We start from the raw sequence: 23,101 nt of genomic DNA, 5'->3' as shown, positions 1-23,101 counted from the left end.
TGCATATAAACTGAGTGTCAGGCCTCAGACCGGGAGAGGGGATTGTACGGAGTTAGATGCGATGTAGCCATAACAACATTCTTTCGAGAAAGCCAAGGTCATCCTTTGTCTCTGCATCTCTGCACCTGACCAGAACTGGAGGGGTGGAACTGCCAGCATGGCAGTGGGAAATTGGACCATGAGATGGACTTGTGGGTGTGTGGGAAAGATCTTGAATTTTCAACTGGGTGGGGAAAACCAGGAAGCTTTCAGATTTGGGGTTTCCCAGATGTGCCAACATGGCTCTTTTAAATAAATTGGAACTTTGAGCAATACTTTGCCTTGGACTCTGATTTAATTTCGGATGCTATTTGGAACCCTGACATTGAGTTACAAAGTTTGAGATGACAGTGATGGGGAGTGGGGGGTGGGTGGGTGTTGTTGGTGGGAGGGAATAACACAGGCTTTTACAAGTAGCCCTCGAATTACGACAGTTCACTTAGTGGCCATGCAATGTTACAATGGCACCGAAGAAAGGGACTTACAACTCTTTTCCACATTTAGGACCATTGCAGGCGAGATCTATTTTCCCCTTCAAATGTCCTTGGGTTTGATTTGAAGCAGGAGGAAGAGCACTCGGAGGAAGTTCTTAGCCAGCTGGTGATACAGGAGAAGAGATCTTCAGATGCCACCCCCCCCCAGGAGAAAAGATCTCCTTCTCACATCAGCTGGCGAGGGACTCTTGCCCTTTGTACACAGGCTGTTTTAAGCAGGAGTAATTCTGGCCTTACAGAATGGGATAGGATAAGAATAGAATAGAATAGAATAGAATATGGAAAGAATAGAATAAAATAGAATAGAATATGGAAAGAATAGAATATGGAAAGAATAGAATAGAATATGGAAAGAACAGAATAGAATATGGAAAGAATAGAATAGAAGAGAATATGGAAAGAATAGAACAGAATAGAATATGGAAAGGATAGAATAGAATTTTTTTATTGGCCAAGTGTGATTGGACACATAAGGAATTTGTCTTTGGTGCAGATGCTCGCAGTGTACATAAAAGAAAAGATACATTTGTCAAGAAACATAAGGTACGACAATAGGGTACAAATAAACAATCAAATCATACTAGAAACAAGATAAATCTAAGGATATAAGCAACAAAGTTATAGTCCTGCAGTCATAAGTGGGAGGTGATGGGTGGTAGGAACAATGAGAAGATTAATAGTAATGCAGATTTAGTGAATAGTCTGACAGTGGTGAAGGAATTATTTCTTTAGCAGAGTGGTGGCGTTTGGGAAAAAACTGTCCTTGTGTCTAGTTGTTCTGGTGTGCAGTGCTCTATAGCGTCGTTTTCAAGGTAGGAGTTTAAACAATTTATGATACCGTAGAGATAGATAGATAGACAGACAGACAGACAGATAGATAGATAGATAGACAGACAGACAGACAGACAGATGATGGATGGATGGATGGATAGCTAGACAGATGATAGGTAAAAATGATAATGTATAGATAGATAGATAGATAGATAGATAGATAGATAGATAGATAGATGATAAAGATGACAGGCAGGCAAACAGACAGAAAGATGATAGATAGATAATAGATGATAAAGATGACAGATAAAGATAGATATAATGAGAGAGAGAGATGGAGGGAGGGAGAGAGAGAGAGAAAGATGACAGATATAATAGGAGATGGAGAGAGAGACAGCTTGCAAATGCATGGTTTTGTCTGGCTCGTTCAAATCTACTGCTTAATTATTGTCAGATTCAAAGTCTGCTTAAAACCAAATGGAAAGTTTTCCTGCTGGCTCCAGGGACTTAAAATCAGGACAGATTCTTGTCTTCTGACGTGTTTATTTTCTCAGGTCTATTTTTACATTGTTAAAGCCCTCGGTGTATACAGAAGATCCTGAACTTTGCAAGAGGATAAGGGCAGCATTAATTTCCATCCATCCATTTTTCCTCTCTCTCTCTAGCCTATCCATCCTACATTACCTCTATCCTATCCTATCCTATCCTATCCTATCCATCCATCCATCCATCTTCCTTTCCTTTCCTTTCCTTTCCTTTCCTTTCCTTTCCTTTCCTTTCCTTTCCTCATTTCAGATATTTCAAATATTGACAACTCGAAGAACGAGATAGAGTAAGCAGAACTTGCATTGTAATCTAACCAGCATTACTGATTTCAACATATTCCGGAACTGGCTTTAGTTTCAGAACTTTATTTAAAACTTTCACTTCTGCTTAGTCCCTCCCTCCCTTCCTGAGTCCCTGTGAGTCATCTCTTTGCATTAACTGCACTGCCAGCTTAAGACATCCTGCCTCCTTCCACACTTCACATACACGCTAGTTTCACCAGTAACAAAAAAGAAACACCCAGACACCCACCGGCAGCCTAAATATGAGAAAACATTTAATTCTTTTGCCTGTGATCAATAAAAGACACCACCATTTGAAGCAACTGTAAACAGACTTCATCTATACAAATAAATAAATTTTAAGAAAAAGCACAATTGTCTTTCTAGCATGAATATTTGAGTTTCTAAAAATCAGTTGCATTGACCATCAAGTACCAGTACACAATGAGTATTGTATTTTACATGACTTCTGGCAGTCCTTGGCTTACGACCACAAACTGAGTGCAAAATTTCTGTTGCTAATCAAGACAGTGGCTGAGTCATTTTTGCTCTGTTTTACGACCATTCTGGCCATGGTTGTTAAGTGAATCACTGCAGTTGCTAAATTAGTAACCTCGTTGTTAAGTGAACCAACTGACTTTGCTCGTCCGAGGGTCGCAAAAGTGCTTATTTCGGGGGTCAAAAGAAAATAAGACCCTGTCTTATTTTTGGAGAAACACGGCATGAATCACAGTCATACGTGAATTTTTCAGCGCCGTAACTTCAAATGGTGGTAAGTCAAGAACTACCTGCGTATTTGGTTGTAACCCAAGTTGTGATGTTCAGTGGTGTTGCAGGATGACTAGAATTTATCAGAAAGGTTGATCCAAGCGTAGAGAGGCAGGCTGTAAATGAGTCCCCTTCGGGGAAAAGGGCGGCATATAAATGCAATAAATTCAATAAATTCAATTCAATTCCACTGACCTTTTGCTTGTTGGAAGGTCGCAAAAGGGGATCCCATAACCCCGGGATGCTGCAACGTAGGTATGAACCAGGTGCCAAGCGTCAGAAGTTGGATCGCACGGCCGTGGGGATGCTACAAAGCTCATAACCGTGAAAAATGGTCATCAGTCACTTTTTCAGTGCCGTCGTAACTTTGGGTGACTAAATGACCTGTTGTAAGTCCTACAGACTATCTGTATTTCCTACATGGACCATCTGAGGCCGTGATGGTGAACCTGTAGTACGCGTGCCACAGGTGGTAAGCGGAGCCCTCTCTGCGGGCATGTGAGTCGTTGCTCCCGGCTCAGCTCCATTGCGCATGCGCGTGCCTCCCGCTAGCCAGCTGATTTTTGGGTCACTGCCACCCATGCACGGGGGGGGGGCAGGGTGCATGCATGAGGGGGTGGGTTGCACATGGGGGGGATGCAGTGTTCCCCCCACACTGCCCCTTTTTTGTCCCAGCAGGCTTCAGGGAAGCCTGCTAGGCGCAAAACAGGCGATGGGGGAGTTGCGAAGCCCCTCCTGCCGTTTTGGTCCCAGGAGGCTTCAGGGAGGCCTGAAAATGGGCCATGGGGGGGCTTTCGGTGCCCCTTTGCCTGTTTTTGGTCCCAGGAGGCTTCAAGAACAATCTGCCCGCAGAGATCCGGACCCTTCCCACTCTCTCGGCCTTCCGAAAAGCCACAAAAACCTGGCTGTTCCGGCAGGCCTGGAGGTCCAGCCCCATCTAGGACTGAGTGTATGGTGTGTTGTCTTTAAATCTATCTTTTCTTTTCCCTATATTTCAGTTTTTGACTTTATTTTTGTATTTGTAAGCCGCCCGCAGTCCTACAGGATTGGGCGGCATATAAATTTTATTAAATTCAAAATTCAAATTTTATTAAATTCAAAATTCAAATTCAAATTTTATTAAATTCAAATTCAAGAAGGCCTGTTAGGCCCAAAACGGTCGCGGGGGGGGGGGATTTTGGTGCCTCCTGCCTGTTTTGGTTCCAGGAGGCTTCAAGGAGGCCTTCTAGGCCAAAACAGGCTGTGTGGGAGTTATGGTGCTCCTCCTGCCCATTTTTTAGTTCCAGCAGGCTTCAGGGAGGCTGCTAGGCGTAAAGGCTGTGTGGGAGTTGTGCCCCCCCCCCTGCCCATTTTTGGTCCCAGGAGGCTTCAGGGAGGCCTGCTAGGCCCAAAATGGGCCATGGGGGGATTACAGTGCCCCCTGCCTGTTTTTGGTCCCAGGAGGCTTCAGGGAGGCCTGCTAGGCCAAAACAGGATGTGGGGAAGTTGTGCCCCTCCTGCCCATTTTTTAGTTCCAGCAGGCTTCAGGGAGGCCTGCTAGGCCTAAAGGCTATGTGGGAGTTGTGGCACCCCCCGCTCCCCGTTTTTGATCCCAGGAGGCTTCAGGGAGGCCTGCTAGGCCCAAAATGGGCCATGGGGGGATTGCAGTGCCCCCTGCCTGTTTTTGGTCCCGGGAGGCTTCAGGGAGGCCTGCTAGGCCAAAACAGGATGTGGGGAAGTTGTGGTGCCCCTCCTGCCCATTTTTTAGTTCCAGCAGGCTTCAGGGAGGCTGCTAGGCCTAAAGGCTGTGTGGGAGTTGTGCCCCCCCCCTGCCCATTTTTGGTCCCAGGAGGCTTCAGGGAGGCCTGCTAGGCCTAAAGGCTATGTGGGAGTTGTGGCACCCCCCGCTCCCCGTTTTTGATCCCAGGAGGCTTCAGGGAGGCCTGCTAGGCCCAAAATGGGCCATGGGGGGATTGCAGTGCCCCCTGCCTGTTTTTGATCCCAGGAGGCTTCAGGGAGGCCTGCTAGGCCAAAAACGGGCTCTGGGGGAGTTGCGGCACCCCCCCTGCCTGTTTTTGATTCCTAGGCTTCAGGGAGGCGTGCTAGGCCAAAAACAGGGTGGGGAAGTTGTGGCACCCCCCTCCCCGTTTTTGGTCCCAGGAGGCTTCGGGGAGGCCTGCTAGGCCCAAAATGGGTCGGGGGGGGATTGCAGTGCCCCCTGCCTGTTTTTGATCCCAGGAGGCTTCAGGGAGGCCTGCTAGGCCCAAAATGGGTCGGGGGGGATTGCAGTGCCCCCTGCCTGTTTTTGATCCCAGGAGGCTTCAGGGAGGCCTGCTAGGCCAAAAACGGGCTCTGGGGGAGTTGCGGCACCCCCCCTGCCTGTTTTTGATTCCTAGGCTTCAGGGAGGCGTGCTAGGCCAAAAACAGGGTGGGGAAGTTGTGGCACCCCCCTCCCCGTTTTTGGTCCCAGGAGGCTTCAGGGAGGCCTGCTAGGCCCAAAATGGGTCGGGGGGGATTGCAGTGCCCCCTGCCTGTTTTTGATCCCAGGAGGCTTCAGGGAGGCCTGCTAGGCCAAAAACAGGGGGTGGGGGGGTTGTGGTGCCCCCCTGCCCATTTTTGGTCCCAGAAAGCTTCAGGGAGTCCTGGTAGGCCCAAAACTAGCAGGCCTCCCTGAAACCAAAACCTTGATGCAGATTCCTCCGATTTGGCTGGTGAAGGGGCTGGCGGCCAACAGGCCACAACAGCTACCGAAGACGACTACAAAATAAGGACAACACAAAAAGCCCTGTGGCATCAGACCCCCGGTTCCTCTACTCCACAAATCTCTTCTCACAATGGCAAGCGAACTCTGCACAAGGAAGACCAGTACGGGTAGCCCCTCGACGTACAGCCACGATTGAGCGCAATGTTTCTGTCGCTAAGTGAGGCATTGGTTAAGCAAGTCTCACCCTGTTGAACCACCTTCCTTGCCACCGTTCTTTAGTGAATCACTGCCTGTGTTAAAATTGCAGTATTGCAGGCAAACTTTCCCCACACCCTGGAGTTCAATCCTGACCGGCTCAAGGCTGACTCAGCGCTCTGTCCGTCCGACGTCGGTCAAATGAGGACCCAGATTGTTGGGGGCAAGATGCTGACTCTGTAAACCAACCCGAGAGTGCGGTAAAGCACTAGAGAGCGGTATATAAGCCCAAGTGCTATTTATACAACCGAAACTTCACTTTTTGGCTTAAAATCATTGATATGTGAACACGCAATTTGTTTATTAGGAGAAAAATCACTTTCAAATTGTCTGACAATTTACCAGGGAAGATTTCCTTACTGTGTAGATCACTCACTCAGCCAGTTGTTTTAGATTTTAGAAACAGCTGGCACAGTCATACTCCACTCAATATCAAGGATGCAGCTGTGGAGGTAGACAACAATATTAAGTATCTGGAGGTGCAGATAACTAACAATCTGAACTGCTCTTTCACACGTCTTCCTTAGTGAAGCGTGCAAACCAGCATCTGCATTTCCTGCATCGGATGAGGAGAGCACCTCTTTCTCCCATCCTGGCCACTTTTTACATAGGTACAACTGAGAGCATTTTAACAAACTGCATCCCTGTTTGGTTTGGTGGCAGCCGTGCCTCAGATAGAAAGTCCATATAGAGTGGTGAGGACAGTGGAGAAGATTCTAGGAAGCTCACTTCCCGTTATTCGGGATGCTGCATGCTTAGAGCTCAAAGCATTGTTGGAGATAGCTTCGCTCCCTATGCCATTCGTCTGGTAAACTCACAGGAATTGTTTTTCTCGCCATTTACATGTATACGTTGTTTCTCTATGTCATATATGTGGATATATGCATAATCTTTATTTATTTTGTCATGTTTATGTATTGTATATTGCGGAGGAAACCCTTTTTAGAGCTGTATTCAATGAAATTTCATTTTAATGTATGCCGACCGGTGTACATTTGAAGTGACCATATACTTATTCTAAGTCGTTCTGTAAAGAAATTAAATTTCCTCCCCCCCCCCCCCATGTATTTTATTTAAGAATACACAGCTTAAAAGAAGTGCAGATATTATCACTCTGGTTTGGGTTGCAGCTTGTTCTTCTCTGGTTCAAAGAAATATTTTTCAAGAGCGGCGGTCAGTTCATCTAGTTCTTCCTTCAGCTTTTCAAAATCACTAAAATGAGACAAGAGGTAGCAAAATTTCAGCTTCGCTTGACAGAGACTCTCCAACGCAGAGAGATTTTAAGCCTGTTTTAGGATTAAGCCACAGTCTAATTGAACAAATATAACATTGTACTTCCTTACAATCACTTTTTTGGAGGGAAATTTAATGGGAGGGACCATTTTTGATTCATAAGCTCTACTTATCTGCGTGCAAAAAAATCCAGAATAAAACATCTTGAACAAACAGCTGCCTAGACACTGCTTAAACACACAGGGCAGGGAAGACGATCATTTCTCTAAGTAATTAGTTCAACGGTGAAATTACTCTTACTGTTAAGAAAATTAATTGCTCAACCACTTCATGGACAACTCAAATTAGATTCCAACTTCATTCTTTATGGTATTTGGTCTACAGCAGGGGAGTCAAATACAAGTTGAGTTGAGTTGAGTTTATTAGTCTTGTATGCCGCCCACTCCCGGAGGACTCGGGGCGGCTTACAATAAAAAGGGAAAGGGGATAAATAAGACAAACAACAATTTAAAATACAACAACATTCATAGTTACCGTGGGGCTGGATACTTCAACAGCCCCCCGGCCTGCCGGAGCAGCCAGGACCTAGTGGCTTTACAGAAGGCTGGGAGAGTAGTAAGGGTCCGGATCTCCACGGGGAGCTCGTTCCAGAGGGCCGGAGCTGCAACAGAGAAGGCTCTCTCCTGGGGGGTCGCCAGCCGACATTGGCTGGCAGATGGAATCCGGAGAAGGCCTAGTCTGTGCGATCGAAACGGTCTTTGGGAGGTAATTAGCAGGAGGCACCCAAGTCCGATGCCATGTATCCACTTATATGACAAGGACCACATGCTGCATCCAACCCGCGATGTGGTCAGATCCGGCCCGCGGGGGCCATCCTGGAAAATGCGAGGAGCTGGTCTGCATTGCTTCAGCCCATTCTACCATGTTAGCTTGGCCTGGTCTACCCAATGTGAAGGGGAAACATGCCAGCAGTTTGGGGACTGATGTCAAACTGGCCACGCCCATCCAGTTGGCTATGCGCACAGTCAGATACTCCCAGTGAGTGGCATCAAGCTGGCCACACCCATCAGTCAGCGCCCTGAGGTCCACCACAGCCCTGATGCCGCGGCCCTCAATGAAATTGAGTTTGACACCCCTAGTCTAGAGCCATTGCGGTGTAATGGTTAAGGCACCAGGCCAGAAACCAGGTGACGGCGAGTTCTAGTCATGCCTTAGGCATGAAAGCTGGTTAAGTGACTTTGGGCAATCATCAGGAGATGGTGAGTTTTAGTCCCGCCTTAGACATGAAAGCTGATTGGGTGGTTTTGGACCAATCATCAGGAGACGATGAATTCTAGTCTTGCTTTAGGTATGAAAGCTGAATGGGTGATTTTTGGGCCAATCAGTTTCTCTCAGCCAAACTCACCTCGCAGGGTGGTCGTATGGGGAAACAAGAGAAGGAAGAAGTATTCGATACGTTCGCTGCTTTGAGTTGCTTATAAAGTAATGAAGGCAGGATAAAAGAAAAATCTAATAATAAAATTCAAATTGCACCCATCCTCCCTACAGTAGAAGGTGGAATAAATTAGGTCTTTACTTCTTGCCTTACTAATCCCATTCATTACAAGTAGAAAAATAGGAACCACCTTTGGAGGGAAGGTAACAGCATTCTGTGCACCTTCAGTGTTTAGTCATGCCAGTCACATGACACTGCTGGCTCTTTGGCTTTGAAACAGAGATGAGCACTGCCCCCTAGAGTCAGGAACAACTAGCACGAATGTCCAAGGGGAAGCTTTACCTTGTTTTTTAAGGTAGGTATTTCACACATTTGAAACACAATTCATAATAAGTTATCAGAATTTGCCTACTGTGGTTTACAGGTTTGTCCTTGACTTACAACAGTTCATTTAGTGACGGTTCAAAGGGGCACTTGAAAAAAGTTACTTATGTTTCACACTTATGACCTTTGTAGCATCTCCACGATCCTGCGATCAAAATTCAGATGCTTGGCCATTGACTCATACTTACGACCTCTGTCCCAAGGTCACGCAATCCCCTTTTGAAACCTCCGGACCAGCACAACCAAGGGAGAAGCCAGATTGACTTAACAACCAGGTGATTAACTTACCTTGGCAGCAAGAAAGGGCGTTAAAATGGGGCAAAACTCACTAAATAAATCTCTCACTTAACAACTGACATTCTGGGGTCCATTGTGTTCGTAAGTCAAGCATTCCCTGTATTTTGGATAACCAAAGTCCAATTTCACAAAGTTAGCAAAATGTAAATTTTAATCAGTATTTCCTTTAAAAAAAACAGTGCAAACTCTACCTGTTTCCGGGAGGTGAACAAATTTCTGCATAATATTTGATTTTGGGTTCGGTCCCGCTGGTTCTCATGGTAGCCACACCTCCGTTATTGAACGTAAACGTTATCATTTGGCTGCTTTTACTCGTGGAAGCACCTGAGAGCAGTCAAGAGAACCTTTTTACAATACAATACAATAGCAGAGTTGGAAGGGACCTTGGAGATCTTCTAGTCCAACCCCCTGCCTAGGCAGGAAAACCTACACCACTTCAGACAAATGGTTATCCAACATCTTCTTAAAAACTTCCAGTGTTGGAGCATCACAACTTCTGGAGGCAAGTTGTTCCACTGATTAATTGTTCTAAACTATCAGGAAATTTCTCCTCAGTTCTAAGTTTCTTCTCTCCTGATTAGTTTCCACCCATTGCTTCTTGTTCTGCCCTCAGGTGCCTTGGGAATAGCTTGACTCCCTCTTCTTTGTGGCAACCCCTGAGATATTGGAAGACTGCTACCCTGTCTCCCCTAGTCCTTCTTTTCATTAAAGTAGACATACCCAGTTCCTGCAACCGTTCCTCATATGTTTTAGCCTCCACTCCCATAATCATCTTGGTTGCTCTTCTCTGCACTCTTTCTAGAATCTCCACATCTTTTTTACATTGTGGCAACCAGAACTAAAACTTTTCATCAGAGCCTTGTGACATGTTCACACGTGAAAACCACAGGACATGTCATACATGACCCATTGAGAAAAAAAGAAGAGGCAATTAAAATATCGAAGCGGCTTCAATGTTTTAGATCTAGTGAATTGGGAAAGAATTTGGAATACAAATGATAAATTAACAAGATCAGTAGCATATAAAGAAAACATGTACCAAATGTTTTACCGTTGGCTTTTACTACCAACAAGATTGACCAAAATATATCCGAACATGAATCCAACTTGTTGGAAGTGTAAAAAATTAAAATAAAATGCAAGGGACTCCTCCCTAACTCTAACCCTAACTCTAACCCTAACCCTGGCTGCTCTTTAGAAGGCCAGATCCTGAAGAGGAAACTGAAATGCTTTGGCCACTTAATGAGAAGGAAGGACTCCCTGGAGAAGAGCCTCATGCTGGGAACAATGGAGGGCAAAAGAAGGTGGAGATGACAGAGAATGAGGTGGCTGGATGGAGTCACCGAAGCAGTCGGAGTGAGCTTAAATGAACTCCAGAGGATGGTAGAGGACAGGAAGGCCTGGAGAAACATTGTCCATGGGGTCGCAATGGGTCAGACACAATTTAGTAACTAATAATAACAACAATAAAGTAACTGACACAGACAATGTACTTGTTCACCAAGGACTCATGTATGTTAAAGAAAAAAAACATAAATAAAATTATATTAAAAAGGAAGAATGGAAGGGTATTTCCCAGTTAATTTATTTTTCTTTTTTCTTTTATACCGAGCACCTGTGAAACAAAGCAAACTCAAGTTGCCTTTTGAAAAAGTAACTTGGGACTAAGGAGAGAAAGAAGGAATGGGCACTAAAAACCGAACAATCCACGATTTCACAGTGGAAAACCTGGCCAGGTTACTTACTGCTTTTTTATCAGCCTGGTTACTGTCAAAGCCGGTCGTCAGATCTCTGACTCCAGAGACGGCAAATTTCCCACAGGATTTGGGGGTAGGTATTTTCCCCCTCGTAATTCCGAAGTTTCTCAAACAGAGCTGTGATGACCTTCTGATCGTTACAGATAAAATAAGATGACTTGGTGATATGATAACCGTATCTATATAAGAAGACAGAAGAAGAAAAAACTTTGAACTATAGTCCAGCTACTGATAATACTCTAAAAGAGCACCTGTATAAACAAATCGTGCTCTTTCCCACTGTTCCTTTCAGTAAACCAAGTCAAGTACTTTGAGATATAAAATATAAGTCAAATGTTCATGGGAATTCGTGTTTCTAAGCCCCCAGCCTCTAGGTGGCAGTGTTACTTCTTCTTCTTTTACTTTTAGCCCTTTATTTGTTCTGAGCTTGAGAGAGAGAAAGATTTTAAAAGGTAAAATCCACCCGAACGTTACCAGAAAGAAAGAGATTCTTGCTCCACAAATACAAAAAGTGAGGAAAAATAGAAAAAGAAGGAAGAAAGAGACAAGTCCAATTTAAAAAGTAAGTGGCGTTTGTAAGAATTCCATCCAAAAAAGAAAACGAAGTTAAGGAAAGAAAGATAACCCTCTAATTTAATACAGGCTTGATCCGCCGCTTACTTTCTTCTGTCTTGAATTTTAATTTTGCTCTAAGTCTTTGGGGTATTCTCTTCTCCAATAGTAAAATTTATCCCACCAATTTCGACACTCTCTCTCCTGCTCTGCTTCCATTTCAGGGGTCTGTCCAACGTTGTGCAGCTTCAATGGCTGCTTGTCTTGTAGCCGGAGGAAAGAGATTCTCCTGGATCAATCAGAGGCTTTGTGATGCCCCCGAGATCAGCAGGACGAGCCCTCTCTATCACCGTCTCTTCGGGACGGTTTAGGTCCAAAAAGGACTGTCCAGCAGCAGAGATATCAACAGCAATCCTGGAGCACCAAGATTGCATGTCGTGTTTGTAGCGACGTCAGCCCCGCCTCTCCCATTTTGATCACGTGATTTCTGGGAATGCTGCAATGGTCATAAGTATGAAAAATAAGTCCCCTTTTTCAGCACCGTTGTGACTACGAACGGCCACTGAATGAATTCCTTTAAGTCGAGGACTATCTGTACCTTAAACTTAAAAAAAAAATGCACTTGGTGGTTTTCGTTTAAATTATACTCACTCTGTGTAAATGTTTTTCAGCTGTTGAGACAGAGTCACATTCTTCGTGGCCAGAAAGCTAGACATCTCTGCGGTTATGACTGCAGCACTCACGCCGTCTTTATCCAGTACGACAGGGCTGCCACATATATCCTGAAAGTTTACAGGGAAAAAAATACCCCAAACACTACTTGTAAAACTTGCTCCGACACAAGTGATCAATGCAAAAAGGCACATAAAATAGTTATACGACCAATTTTGGTCATCACACCTTCAACATAAGATATGTTGAGACTTTGGAAACGTGCAAAGAAGAGCAACTAAGATAAATTAAAGGCCCGGAGACTAAAACATATGAGAGCGGTTGCAGGATTTGGGTCTCGCTAGTCTAAAGAAAAAAGGATTTGAGGCGACATGATAGCAATATTCTAGTATTGAGGGGCTGCCCCAAAGAAGAGGGAGGTCAAATTCTTCTCCAAAGCACCAGAGGGCAGCACAATGAAAACAATGGTTAGAAACTCATCAAAGAGAGAAGCAACTTGGAATTAAGGAGAAACTTCTTGACAGTGAGAACAATTAACAATTAAAATATAGAATACTAGTGCTGATAACCCGGGCATTGCCAGGGTATTTATTATAGGGGGGAAATGTCCGGAGCAAATGTAGCAATAGGAATAGCAATAGCAGTTAGACTTATATACCGCTTCATAGGGCTTTTCAGCCCTCTCTAAGCGGTTTACAGAGTCAGCATATCGCCCCCACAGTCTGGGTCCTCATTTTACCCACCTCGGAAGGATGGAAGGCTGAGTCAACCTTGAGCCGGTGAGATTTGAACTGCTGAACTGCAGATAACAGTCAGCTGAAGTGGCTGCAGTACAGCACTCTAACCACTGTGCCACCTCGGCTCTTCATGTAATTTCTAATGTTGATTTTCCCCCTTACCAGAAGGAGCCCCCTTGTGGAGTACTGTTGAAACCATACCATGGCAACTCCACCGCACTGTACAGTAAAGCCATTTTACGGCAGTACAGTAGAAGCCATTTTAAGGCACAACAGGCTGTATCATAACAGAACACGCATCCTGGGGGATCTTACGGGTGTCTACCTACACAGTATTTGTTTCCAGAGGGTAAGTCATCTGTCTACCCAGTTTGGTTGAAATTGCTCGAGGCGTTCAGAGTTATGCTGGAACATACATACTGTCAGGCCTGCAATTATATTCCTGTTAGGATCTTTGGCCTGCCACACTTTCCCTTATTTCATTATGCTGTTTCATTAGTATAGTGATGGGAGGGGGGAATAGACAGGAGTTGGATTGTGGAATGTATTGTTTTCATTCCTTTCTAGAAGCTCAAGGTCATCTTTGTCTCCGTACTTTTACACCTGACCGGAAGCAGCTGGGTGGAGATGACAGCGTGGAAGAAGAAGATTGGACCATGTGATGGATTTGTGGGTGTTGGTGACAAGATCATGACTTTCAACTGGGGGGACTCGATGTAACATCCAGAATTGGGGATACACAGATGTGCTAAGATGTCTGATTTATTAAAAAATTTGGGATCGTTTTTGTTTGGACTCTGATTTAATTTCCTACATCGATACTTGGACGCTGGATCACATACATACATACATACAAACCATGTATGGAAGATAGATGGATAGCATGATAGATGATAGATAGATAGATAGATAAGATAGATGATAGAGATTGAAGGGAGGGAGGGAGGGGGAGGGAGGGAGGGAGGGAGGGAGGAGGGAGACGAGAGAGAGAGAGAGAGAGAGAGATGTTCCGTTACTATTTCATAAGGTGAAGCATATTACCGATGGCTTCTTCAAAAGCAAATAAGCATTTTGTCCTTGGTCTATCAGCTCCTTGGCTCGATTTCCCATCCATTTAATCCCGTTAACGTTTCCTGTGTTGACCAAGGTGCAATGAAAAGAACATGAGAACAGAAGAGGAATTTCTTTTAAGCGCATCTATTATTACTACCTGTAGTAATATTGCTGTACGTGGCAATGTCACTCGGCCTCATATTTCTGATGTACCATATGCCTACACCAGTGATGGCTACCCTCTGTCATCGCATGTCGAAAGCCTGCGTGCGCACTCATAATGCAATGTGCATGGAAACCCCCCCGCGCACGCCTGTGAAGGCGACCCCCGATGTGTGTCCTCACCCCCACATGACCCCCCCCCCCCCGTAAGCATGTACCTCTCCCACATGAACCCTGCACATGCGTGGCAGATCCGAAAACCAGCTGGCTGGCGGGAGGCACACATATGCGCCGTGAAGCTGAGCTGGGGTGACGGCTTGCGTGACCTAGCTTCGCCATCATGGGCCTATACGTTTATTAGCTTCTAAGTGATATCAGAAATATGAGGCCCAGCGACATCACCAGGTACAGCAATATTGCTACAGGCAGTCTTCGACTTATATATTTATTTAGTGACCGTTCGAAGTTACAACGGCACTGAAAACAGAGACCTATGACCACTTTTCACGCTTAGCGACTGTTGTAGCATCCCCCACTGGCAACTGACTCAGATTTACGATGGTTGCAGTGTCCCCAGGCTCAAGGGGGGCAAAACTCACTCGACCAAGTTTTGCTTAGCAACAGGAATTTTTTTTTGGGGGGGGTGGGTGTCAATTGTGGTCGGTAAGCCGAGGATTGCCTGCAAAGGGAAACCAAAAAGAACTTGACCCTTATGTTGTGGCCTGCCTAGCGGATCTGCAGCAGATTTGGACAATGAGGAGGTTGGGGAGAAAGATGGGTGAGTCCTGGAGTCTGGGCAAGGCTCGGATGAGGGCTCTGTGTTGGAGGCAGAGAGGGGGCCAGAGCCGTATGCCAGTTATTAGCTGCCTTCTGCGTCAGACATCAGTGAGGCAGAAGAACAGCTGGAGCCTGTTCCCAGTGTGTGCATGTGCAGAGCTGCGAGGACGAAGGGACAGTTAAGGAACAGAGCGACTCAGGAGTAAGGCACAGGTGGACGGTGAATGGCCCCTCCCATAGGGAATAAAGAGGAACTAAGGGGAGGGGAGTTTGCAGGAGACAATTAGTTAATTCATTAGAATGAAGATCTGTTCTTGACTTCCTGCCAAGTAATTGCTGCTACAGAGTGGTGTTTGGAAGATATCAGCCTGGTGGGAATCCAAGCCCGATAAATCTCTTGGAAGACTATTGGCCGGGACTTTGGTGGAGAGGAATTCCCTTTAAAACTAAATAAAAGGTGTTTTAGCGGGACGAGGAGTCGGCTTCGTGCTTTTGCGTAGCCTAGGTCAGAACACCTTACCTCAAAATGAAAACCTTCCTTGAGAGCGATTGCTCGCAATATTTTGGAGGACACGGTGCTCGCTAACATATATACGTCTTTAATGGCATTGGGAGTCTGATTTTGATTTTTCCAGCATGTGTACAGCCACCATCCTAAAAGAGCTCCAAATTCGTTGCCGGAAAACACTTTCCATTCTCCACTGCAGGGATGAGAGAGGCTTCCAGTGGTTAGGAGACAATAACCTGACAACATAAATAGGTCAGCCAAACGGTAACAATAGCAACAATGACACAAATTCTAATTTTGCACTGATTTTGTTTTTCTTCACGTGTAATTCTTGGATTGCAGTCATTTGTTAAGTGGCCGTTTACTATGGCTGTCTTTTAGGATATTTTTTTACCTTCTGAATCTAGCCTAGGATTTAATAGAATAACAAGCAAAGTTGGAAGGGACCTTGAAGGTCTTCTAGTCCGACCCCCTGCTTAAGCAATTTCTTTAACCCCGCAACTAATAACATCTGTGTCAAGCCTGCAGCCATATTCCTTTTGGATCTTTGGCCTGCCACACTTTCTATTATTCTACTTTTCTATTGTGGGAAAATGGGATTGTACAGATTTAAATGCTATGTAGCCATAACAACATACTTTCTAGAAAGCCAAGGTCATCCTTTGTCTCTGCACCTGACTGGAACTGGATGGGTGGAAGCTGCCAGCTTCCACCCATCCAGGAGTCAAAAGAAAATAAGACCCTGTCTTATTTTTGGGGAAACACAGTAGTACAAAAAATTAGTTTTCTTTTTTTTAAAAAAAAATGATTTAATACTTCCCAGGTATTCCTCCCAAACAAAGAATAATTAAGTTTGGTAATCGACAAACTAACCTTCCTTGTTTCTCGGCCACTGCAAGCCGATCGGCATCCGGATCGTTGGCTAAAATAACCCAAGCGCCTTTTTTATCCGCCAGAGCGAAAGAGAGAGTCTGGAAGGAGAAAACAGTAAAAAGACCGGAGCAAATTATCCTTCGAAATAAAACCAAGAAAAAAAAATCTTCTACCCTCACCAAAACAAGAATGGATGGTAGGAATGGGACAATTCGCCGCGGCCGTCTCATCACCGCCAACTTACTGCGGCGAACTCGCCGCGGGACAATTCAACAATTCAATTTAGTTATTTAAAACAATTTTAAAAATTATTTTAATTTTTGCCTATCCTGTTTCGTTCTGTCCCTCCTCTTGTATCCTTTCTTTAACCCTTCTAGTCCATCGTTTCTTGGATATTAGGGTTAACTCTTGTCCCGTGGTGAGGTTGGGCCATGGCGAATTGTCCTAGATCTCCGCCAGTTGATTGCAGGGGTGTCAAACTGGATTTATTTAAGAGCTGGATCAGCATTGTAGTTCTCCTCCTTGGGCCGGATGGGAGGGGAAGTGGGGGAGACAGGACGGATGCCTCCTGCAGCACCCTGCCAGACAAAATGAGCCGCAATGGGCCACATGCAGCTCCCCCCCTGTGCCCCGTTTTCAGCCTGGATGGCCTCCTGCAGCACTTCGGTGGCCAAAATGGGGGCGTGGGAGGACCTGGGCGCATTCCTTTTTGGCTGTCAGAGGCACTGTGGGACGGTCCTTTACTATTTTCAGGACAGCCCCGTGGGCCAGATTTAAGCACTCCGCAGGCCTGATCCGGCCCACAGGCCTTGAGTTTGACACCCCTAGTTTATTGCAAAGCTCCAGAAGTGTAGATCGCGATGCCAACATCATGAGGAAGAAGAAGCGTAAAAGATTTCGAAAGCTCGATCTGGTTCAAATGGCAGGAGGTGCGAAATAAAAAGATGAAAGGACTCACATTTTGAAAACCGCTGCCTGCGAACTGCTGGGAAATTAGAAGCCGGAAGAAGCGAAGAAATTGACTAGCCTTTTTTGAGAGTTACAAGCGTAGGCAAGCTTGAAAGAATGTCGACGTTCGGAACTACGCTTTAGCTGCAAAGAACTGCCCGAAGGGACGGGAGACGTGGTGAAGATGGGAAGACAATGCACTAAAATCATGTTTTTACCAGTACACCTTTCCCTTCTTCTGGATTTGGGTATTTTACGGTGGGAAATTCCGGATCGGGGTCCTTCTGTTCAGGCACCGCGAAGGGAGGACTAAAGTCGAAGGCCTTAAAGGCCGACTGCACAAACTCGTGGCCTACCCCGTGGACAGAGGTGTGAACGAATTTCAACTTGGTCTCCTTGTTTATATCCCTGAAATCAAGTAACACGAAGGACATTTAGCTGGTAGAATATTGTCTGCCGCGAGGAATAACAACAAAAAAAAAGGGGGGGGATTATGGAACACTTGCTTACAAATTGCCCAATTCAGGAGAGCTAGTCCTCAACTTACAACTGTTCATTCAGTGACCATTTGAAATGATCATGGCAGTGAAAAAAAAGTGTTGCGTCCTGGCAGCAGATTCACCCGCCACCTGTGGCTTTACTCCCAAAGTGGACCCCGATTTCTGAGCTGTTCTTTTCTCTTCCGGCAGCTCTGCGCATGCGCACACTGGGAACAGGCTCCAGCTGTTCCTCTGCTTCACTGCTGTCTAGCTCTGAAGGCACCTGATCACTTTTCAGACGGCCTCGGCCTCGTCTCTGCTTCCGGCGCAGAGCCCTCGTCCGAGCCGTCCCCATTCTCCAGGACTGGCCCATGTTCCTCCCCAACCTCCTCACTGTCTGACTCTGCCACCAGCTCTGTTGATGCTGGTGGGCCACAACACTGGCTTATTGGACTGCTGGCCCTGGTTGCTGATTGGTTAACCTGGTTACTGGATTACTCGCAGACAGAGGCTGCTGAAGGCGCTTGTGAGAGCTTTGCCCCACGACTTGTGAATGTGGGCACAGCTGGAGTAACAAAGGGGCAAGTTAGACCTGTTCTCTGGTCGTGTTGCTTTCGTGCCACGCCCCCGGGGCCATCCCAAAATGTCATAAAATGGGGCAAAACTCCGTTAACAAATGTTTCACTTAGTAACAGAAATGTTGGGCTCAATTGTCCTCATAAGACAAGACACTAGCTGTGTTCGTGATTTGAGCTACGGTATTCTTTAGCAGCTATGAATTTGAATTGAGTAATGATTGAAACCGTTTTGACTTTGTGTTTTTTCCCCCCCCGCTTCTGTTCTCCACCCAACGTCCCTTTCTTGAGTAGGGCGGCCCCATAAACGGAACCTGGAGTAAATACAGGCAGTCCTCGATTTACAACCGCAACGGAGCTCGGCACTTACGTCGCTAAGCGAGACATTTGTTCAGCGCCGCTTTTGCTAACCCCGTTTTTACGACTTCCCTTGCCACCTTTGTGAAGTGAAGTGATGTCACTGAAGTGGCTCAACGAGTAACACGGTTGTTAAGTTAATCTGGATTTCCCGGTTGAGTTTGCTTGTCAGAAGGTCACAAGAGGGGACCCTGTAACACACACACACATACACACACACACACACACACACACACGGAAACTGCAACCGTCATAAATGTGAGCCGGTTGTCGAGCAAGAGGGGACCCCGTAACACACACACACACACACACACACACACACACACACACACACGGAAACTGCAACCGTCATAAATGTGAACCGGTTGTCGAGCGTCCTAATATAAATCACTTTTTCCAGTCCCGTTGTAATTTTGGTCACTAAGCGAACTGTTGTTAAGTCGAGGACTACCTACAATGGAATAAGCCACTCACCTGTGACAACAGTGCCGCTGTATATCTTTGAAGTAATCCTTGTTAACCGCCGCGTACGGATCGTGGAGGAGGGGACTCTGATCAATCAGGCTGTCCTCCCACGCTTGCGGCCACGGCTCCAGGTTCCCATTAATGGCGTCGGCGATGCCGCGATCGTGCGGCCCAATGATCTGAGAGCCATTTTCCCAATAGACCTAAAGGCCGTAGAGATTTATTTTTAATCCTTAGTAGCAAATGTTTTGGCTTAACCTATGCCCGTTTTCTTGACCTAGGCTGCTTTTCGCCCTCCCCAGGAAAGCTTCCGGAGCCTCCGGATGGTGAAAAGTTCAGAAACGAACTTCCGTTAAGCCCTTTTGTGCCGTTTTTTGCCCTCCCCAGGTTTCAGGCACCCGAGTAAAAAAACGTTCGCCATCACTGACCTATGCAATTTAAATTCACGTGAACATCCCTGGAATTAACTGAAAGACTATTTTATTTTATTTACTTCTACAATGCCTCTAATCTTTATAAACAACTCAAGGTGTAGATGTATCTAACTATTCCTTCCTCCTCCCTATTTTCCACATCAGAGCAGCAAAACTCAACTGTGAGGTGGGTTGGGCCCAAGCTGGGTTTCATGCCTAAGGCGGGACTAGAACTCACCGTCTCCTGGTGATTGGCCCCAAGTCCCCCCCCAGCTGGCTTTCATGCCTAAGGTAGAGCTAGAATTCAACATCTCCTGGTTAGTGACCCAAAGTCACTCAGCTGGTTTTCATGCCTAAGGCAGGACTAGAATTCACTGTCACCTGGTGATTGGCCCAGTCACCCAGCTGGATTTCATGTCTAAGGCAAGACTGCAACTCACTGTCTCCTGGTGATAGGCCCCAAGTCCCCCCAGCTGGCTTTCATGCGTAAGGCAGAACTACAACTCACCGTCTCCCAGTGATTGGCCCAAAGTCACCCAGCCGGTTTTCATGCCTAAGGCAGGACTAGAATTCACAGTCTCCTGGTGATTGCCCAAAGTCCCACAGTCAGCTTTTGTGTCTAAGGTGGGTCTAGAACTCACCGTCTCCTAGTATTTGGCTTAAAGTCACCCAGCCGACTTTCACGCCTAAAAATGAGACTAGAACTCACTGTCTCCTGGTTCCTAAGCCTGGCGCTTTTAACTCCTGGTGCGTCAATCCATCCCAAGATATTTCTGCTAGGAAATCCATGCAAGGTAATACCTTATATCCATTGTCTTGTTTGGGGTTGTGAGATGCAGTCACCATAATTCCAGCAGCAAGTTTGAGGTGGGTCACTGCATATGGCTGTAGGAAACCAGAAGAAAAATATTAAGAAGGAAGAAGGATGATGTCTGTTCAGACTCAGCCTTAGCAGAAGCAAGAAAGAGAGTCCTTGTCACGAAAAAACCCTCTTTATTTACCACTTGTGAATTAATGGCATTCACCCACCGAAAAGCCCGGGTCCTTCAAGTTAATTGTAGCAATAGACCTTATCATTCCTTGAGATAATGGCAAGGCCACCAAAAGGCTGCAAATTGAGTTCTGGCAAGCAGAACTTTGTGGCATGAAACACAATGGGCAAAATCTTCAGAAATACGAACTGTTGTCTCCTACGACCACCACTCCCCTTTCCTTCTATTGATTCCCTAGCCAGGGAAGGGCCATTCAGCATCCATGTTTGCTTTGCTTCCCGAGTCGACTCCTTGTCCTCCGTTGTTCACCTCTCCTAACTGCTCTGCGCATATGTGCATCTGGAACAGGCCCCAGCTGTTCTTCCTCCTCACCCATCTCAGCCTCCAAAGGCAGCTGCCTCTCCACAGTGGGCTGGGAAATGTCGGACGGCCCTGTCTCTATCTCAGTGTCCGACACAAAGCATCCCACAGAGCCTTCCCTGGGCTCCAGAACTGGCCCATGTTCCTCCCCAACCTCATCGTCCGAGTCTGCCGCCAGCTCCGTTGGCAGCTGGTTGGCCACAACAATGTCCATGGAGATTCTCGGTCATCCAGGTCATAGTTGTCCAAAATGTTTTTATCAAGAGGCAACTGGACTTTCTTTTCTTTGAAGGCATTTCGCTTCTCATCCAAAGAGCTTCTTCAGCTCTGACAGGATGGTGGGGAATGGAAGGATTTATACTCCTTGCAGACAGCTGGTCATTTGCATCCTTTTAGAGCGTCGTTGAGGCCACTTGGAGGTTTATCTCTGTCCTCAGGGTCACCTGAGTGGTGCAAATAGGTGTGAAAGCTTCTTGGAACTACTAAAAGGACTGCGTTGTGGAACTATGGGGTGTTTACTACCCCCACGGTCACCTGATCAAAATTTGGACGCTTGGCAACCGACTCATATTTATGGAGGTTGCAGCAGCGGGAGGGACATCACATGATCCCCTTTTGCGACCTTCCAACAAGCCAATGGGGGAAGGCAGATTCACTTAACAACCGTGTGACTAACTTTAACGTCTGCAGTGATTCGTTTAACGGGGACAAGAAAAGCCACAAAATGGCGCAACACTCCCTTAACGAATGTCTTGTCAGGGATGGAAAGTTTGGCAATTATGGCCATAAATTGAGGACTGCCTCTATAGGAAGCACCCTTGTGTTTATGATTTCATAGACGCTTTTATGTTGCAATGACAACCAAAATGACTTGATGAGGTGGACGGCTATAGAAATGGAACCAATATTCTGGGGGATGCTCCTGAAAGAATCCCATTCCAATTCTTATTGGAATAGCAATAGCAATAGCAGTTAGACTTATATACCGCTTCATAGGGCTTTCAGCCCTCTCTAAGCGGTTTACAGAGTCAGCATATCGCCCCCACAGTCTGGGTCCTCATTTCACCCACCTCGGAAGGATGGAAGGCTGAGTCAACCTTGAGCCGGTGAGATTTGAACCGCTGAACTGCAGATAGCAGTCAGCTGAAGTGGCCTGCAGTACTGCACCCTAACCACTGCGCCACCTCGGCTCTTTTTAATAGAAGATGGAAGAAGAGCAGGTTAAGGAGACAATGGTTGCATGGGTGATAAACCTAGGCTATAATATACACTTGGATAGATGGCAAAAACCATGGGAACCATGGGAAAGGAACAGGAAAATAACATTGTCAATACTGTATAAGGAAAACTTATATTTTTTTATAGGTGGCACCTTCCACCCGCAAGAATTGCCAAAATGTCCAGAAACTGAGCACCAAATTGTTGAAAATGTGACTATGAACCAGGCATATACTTCCACATGTGGTGGTCGTGCCAAAAATCCAAAAAATATGGGCAGAAAATCCAAAAAGTGGCTGATAAGAGAGGACCGAAGAGGAAATAGAATTCACCACCGGAACTCTTTCTTTGGGGAATTATAAATCATAAATATAACAAGGGGGTAATTTACTGAACAATACATATCATTACGGCAGTCTTTGCCCAAAATTGGAAAAACAGGGAAACTCCACAAGAAGGGGAAATAATTAGGAAAAGTCTGACCTGTGCTGAAATGGATAAATCGACATGGGAATTGAAGAATAAAGACGAATCAGAATATTATAGGATCTGGGATAAATTTTATCGCGTGACCCGACAAATGCGCGTCCGACAAACGCGCGCTGACAAAACAGTGACGTCGAAAGCGCGCCCACTAAAGCGCGCTGACAAAACAGCGCCCACAAATGCGCGATTAGGGTTTTTAGGTTAGGATTAGGGTTGGGGTTAGGGTTAGGGTTGTTAACGTTGTTTTCACGTTGTTTTCAATGGCGCGCTTTTGTCGGCGCACATTTGTAGACGCGCTTTAGTGGGCGCGCTTTCGACGTCGCCGTTTTGTCACAGCGGTTTTGTTGGCGTGCATTTGTCGGGCGAGCATTTGTCAGTGAACCATTTTATCGATGCTTTATCGACAAAATGGAACAGATCCAAAATAGGCAATGGCTAAGATTCGTAGAATAGAGTTATGTATGAAACCGTAACAGTGAAAATGTATAAGATAAACACAAAGCAACAATTGGAAACATGATATTTCTATTA

At 45.9% G+C, this 23,101-nt stretch overlaps 1 protein-coding gene across 1 annotated transcript; it reads right to left on the bottom strand.

Annotated features, from left to right (window-relative positions):
- Positions 1-6,776: 6,776 nt before the first annotated feature.
- Positions 6,777-20,409, bottom strand: PGM2 (phosphoglucomutase 2). Its single transcript, XM_032224408.1, is given in 13 exon segments — positions 6,777-7,049; positions 9,378-9,510; positions 10,928-11,015; positions 11,017-11,122; positions 12,147-12,263; positions 13,921-13,972; positions 13,975-14,022; positions 14,025-14,037; positions 15,417-15,597; positions 16,278-16,375; positions 17,444-17,633; positions 19,111-19,304; positions 20,316-20,409. Coding segments are annotated over 13 exon segments (1,368 nt in total). The 5' UTR covers positions 20,361-20,409; the 3' UTR covers positions 6,777-6,946.
- Between the last annotated feature and the right edge of the window lie 2,692 nt (positions 20,410-23,101).

This window comes from Thamnophis elegans, chromosome 9 (assembly GCF_009769535.1).
Source record: "Thamnophis elegans isolate rThaEle1 chromosome 9, rThaEle1.pri, whole genome shotgun sequence".
NCBI lineage: Eukaryota > Metazoa > Chordata > Lepidosauria > Squamata > Colubridae > Thamnophis > Thamnophis elegans.
The sequence above is the reverse complement of the archived record's forward strand: the minus strand, read 5'-3'. Positions and strand labels throughout refer to the sequence as shown.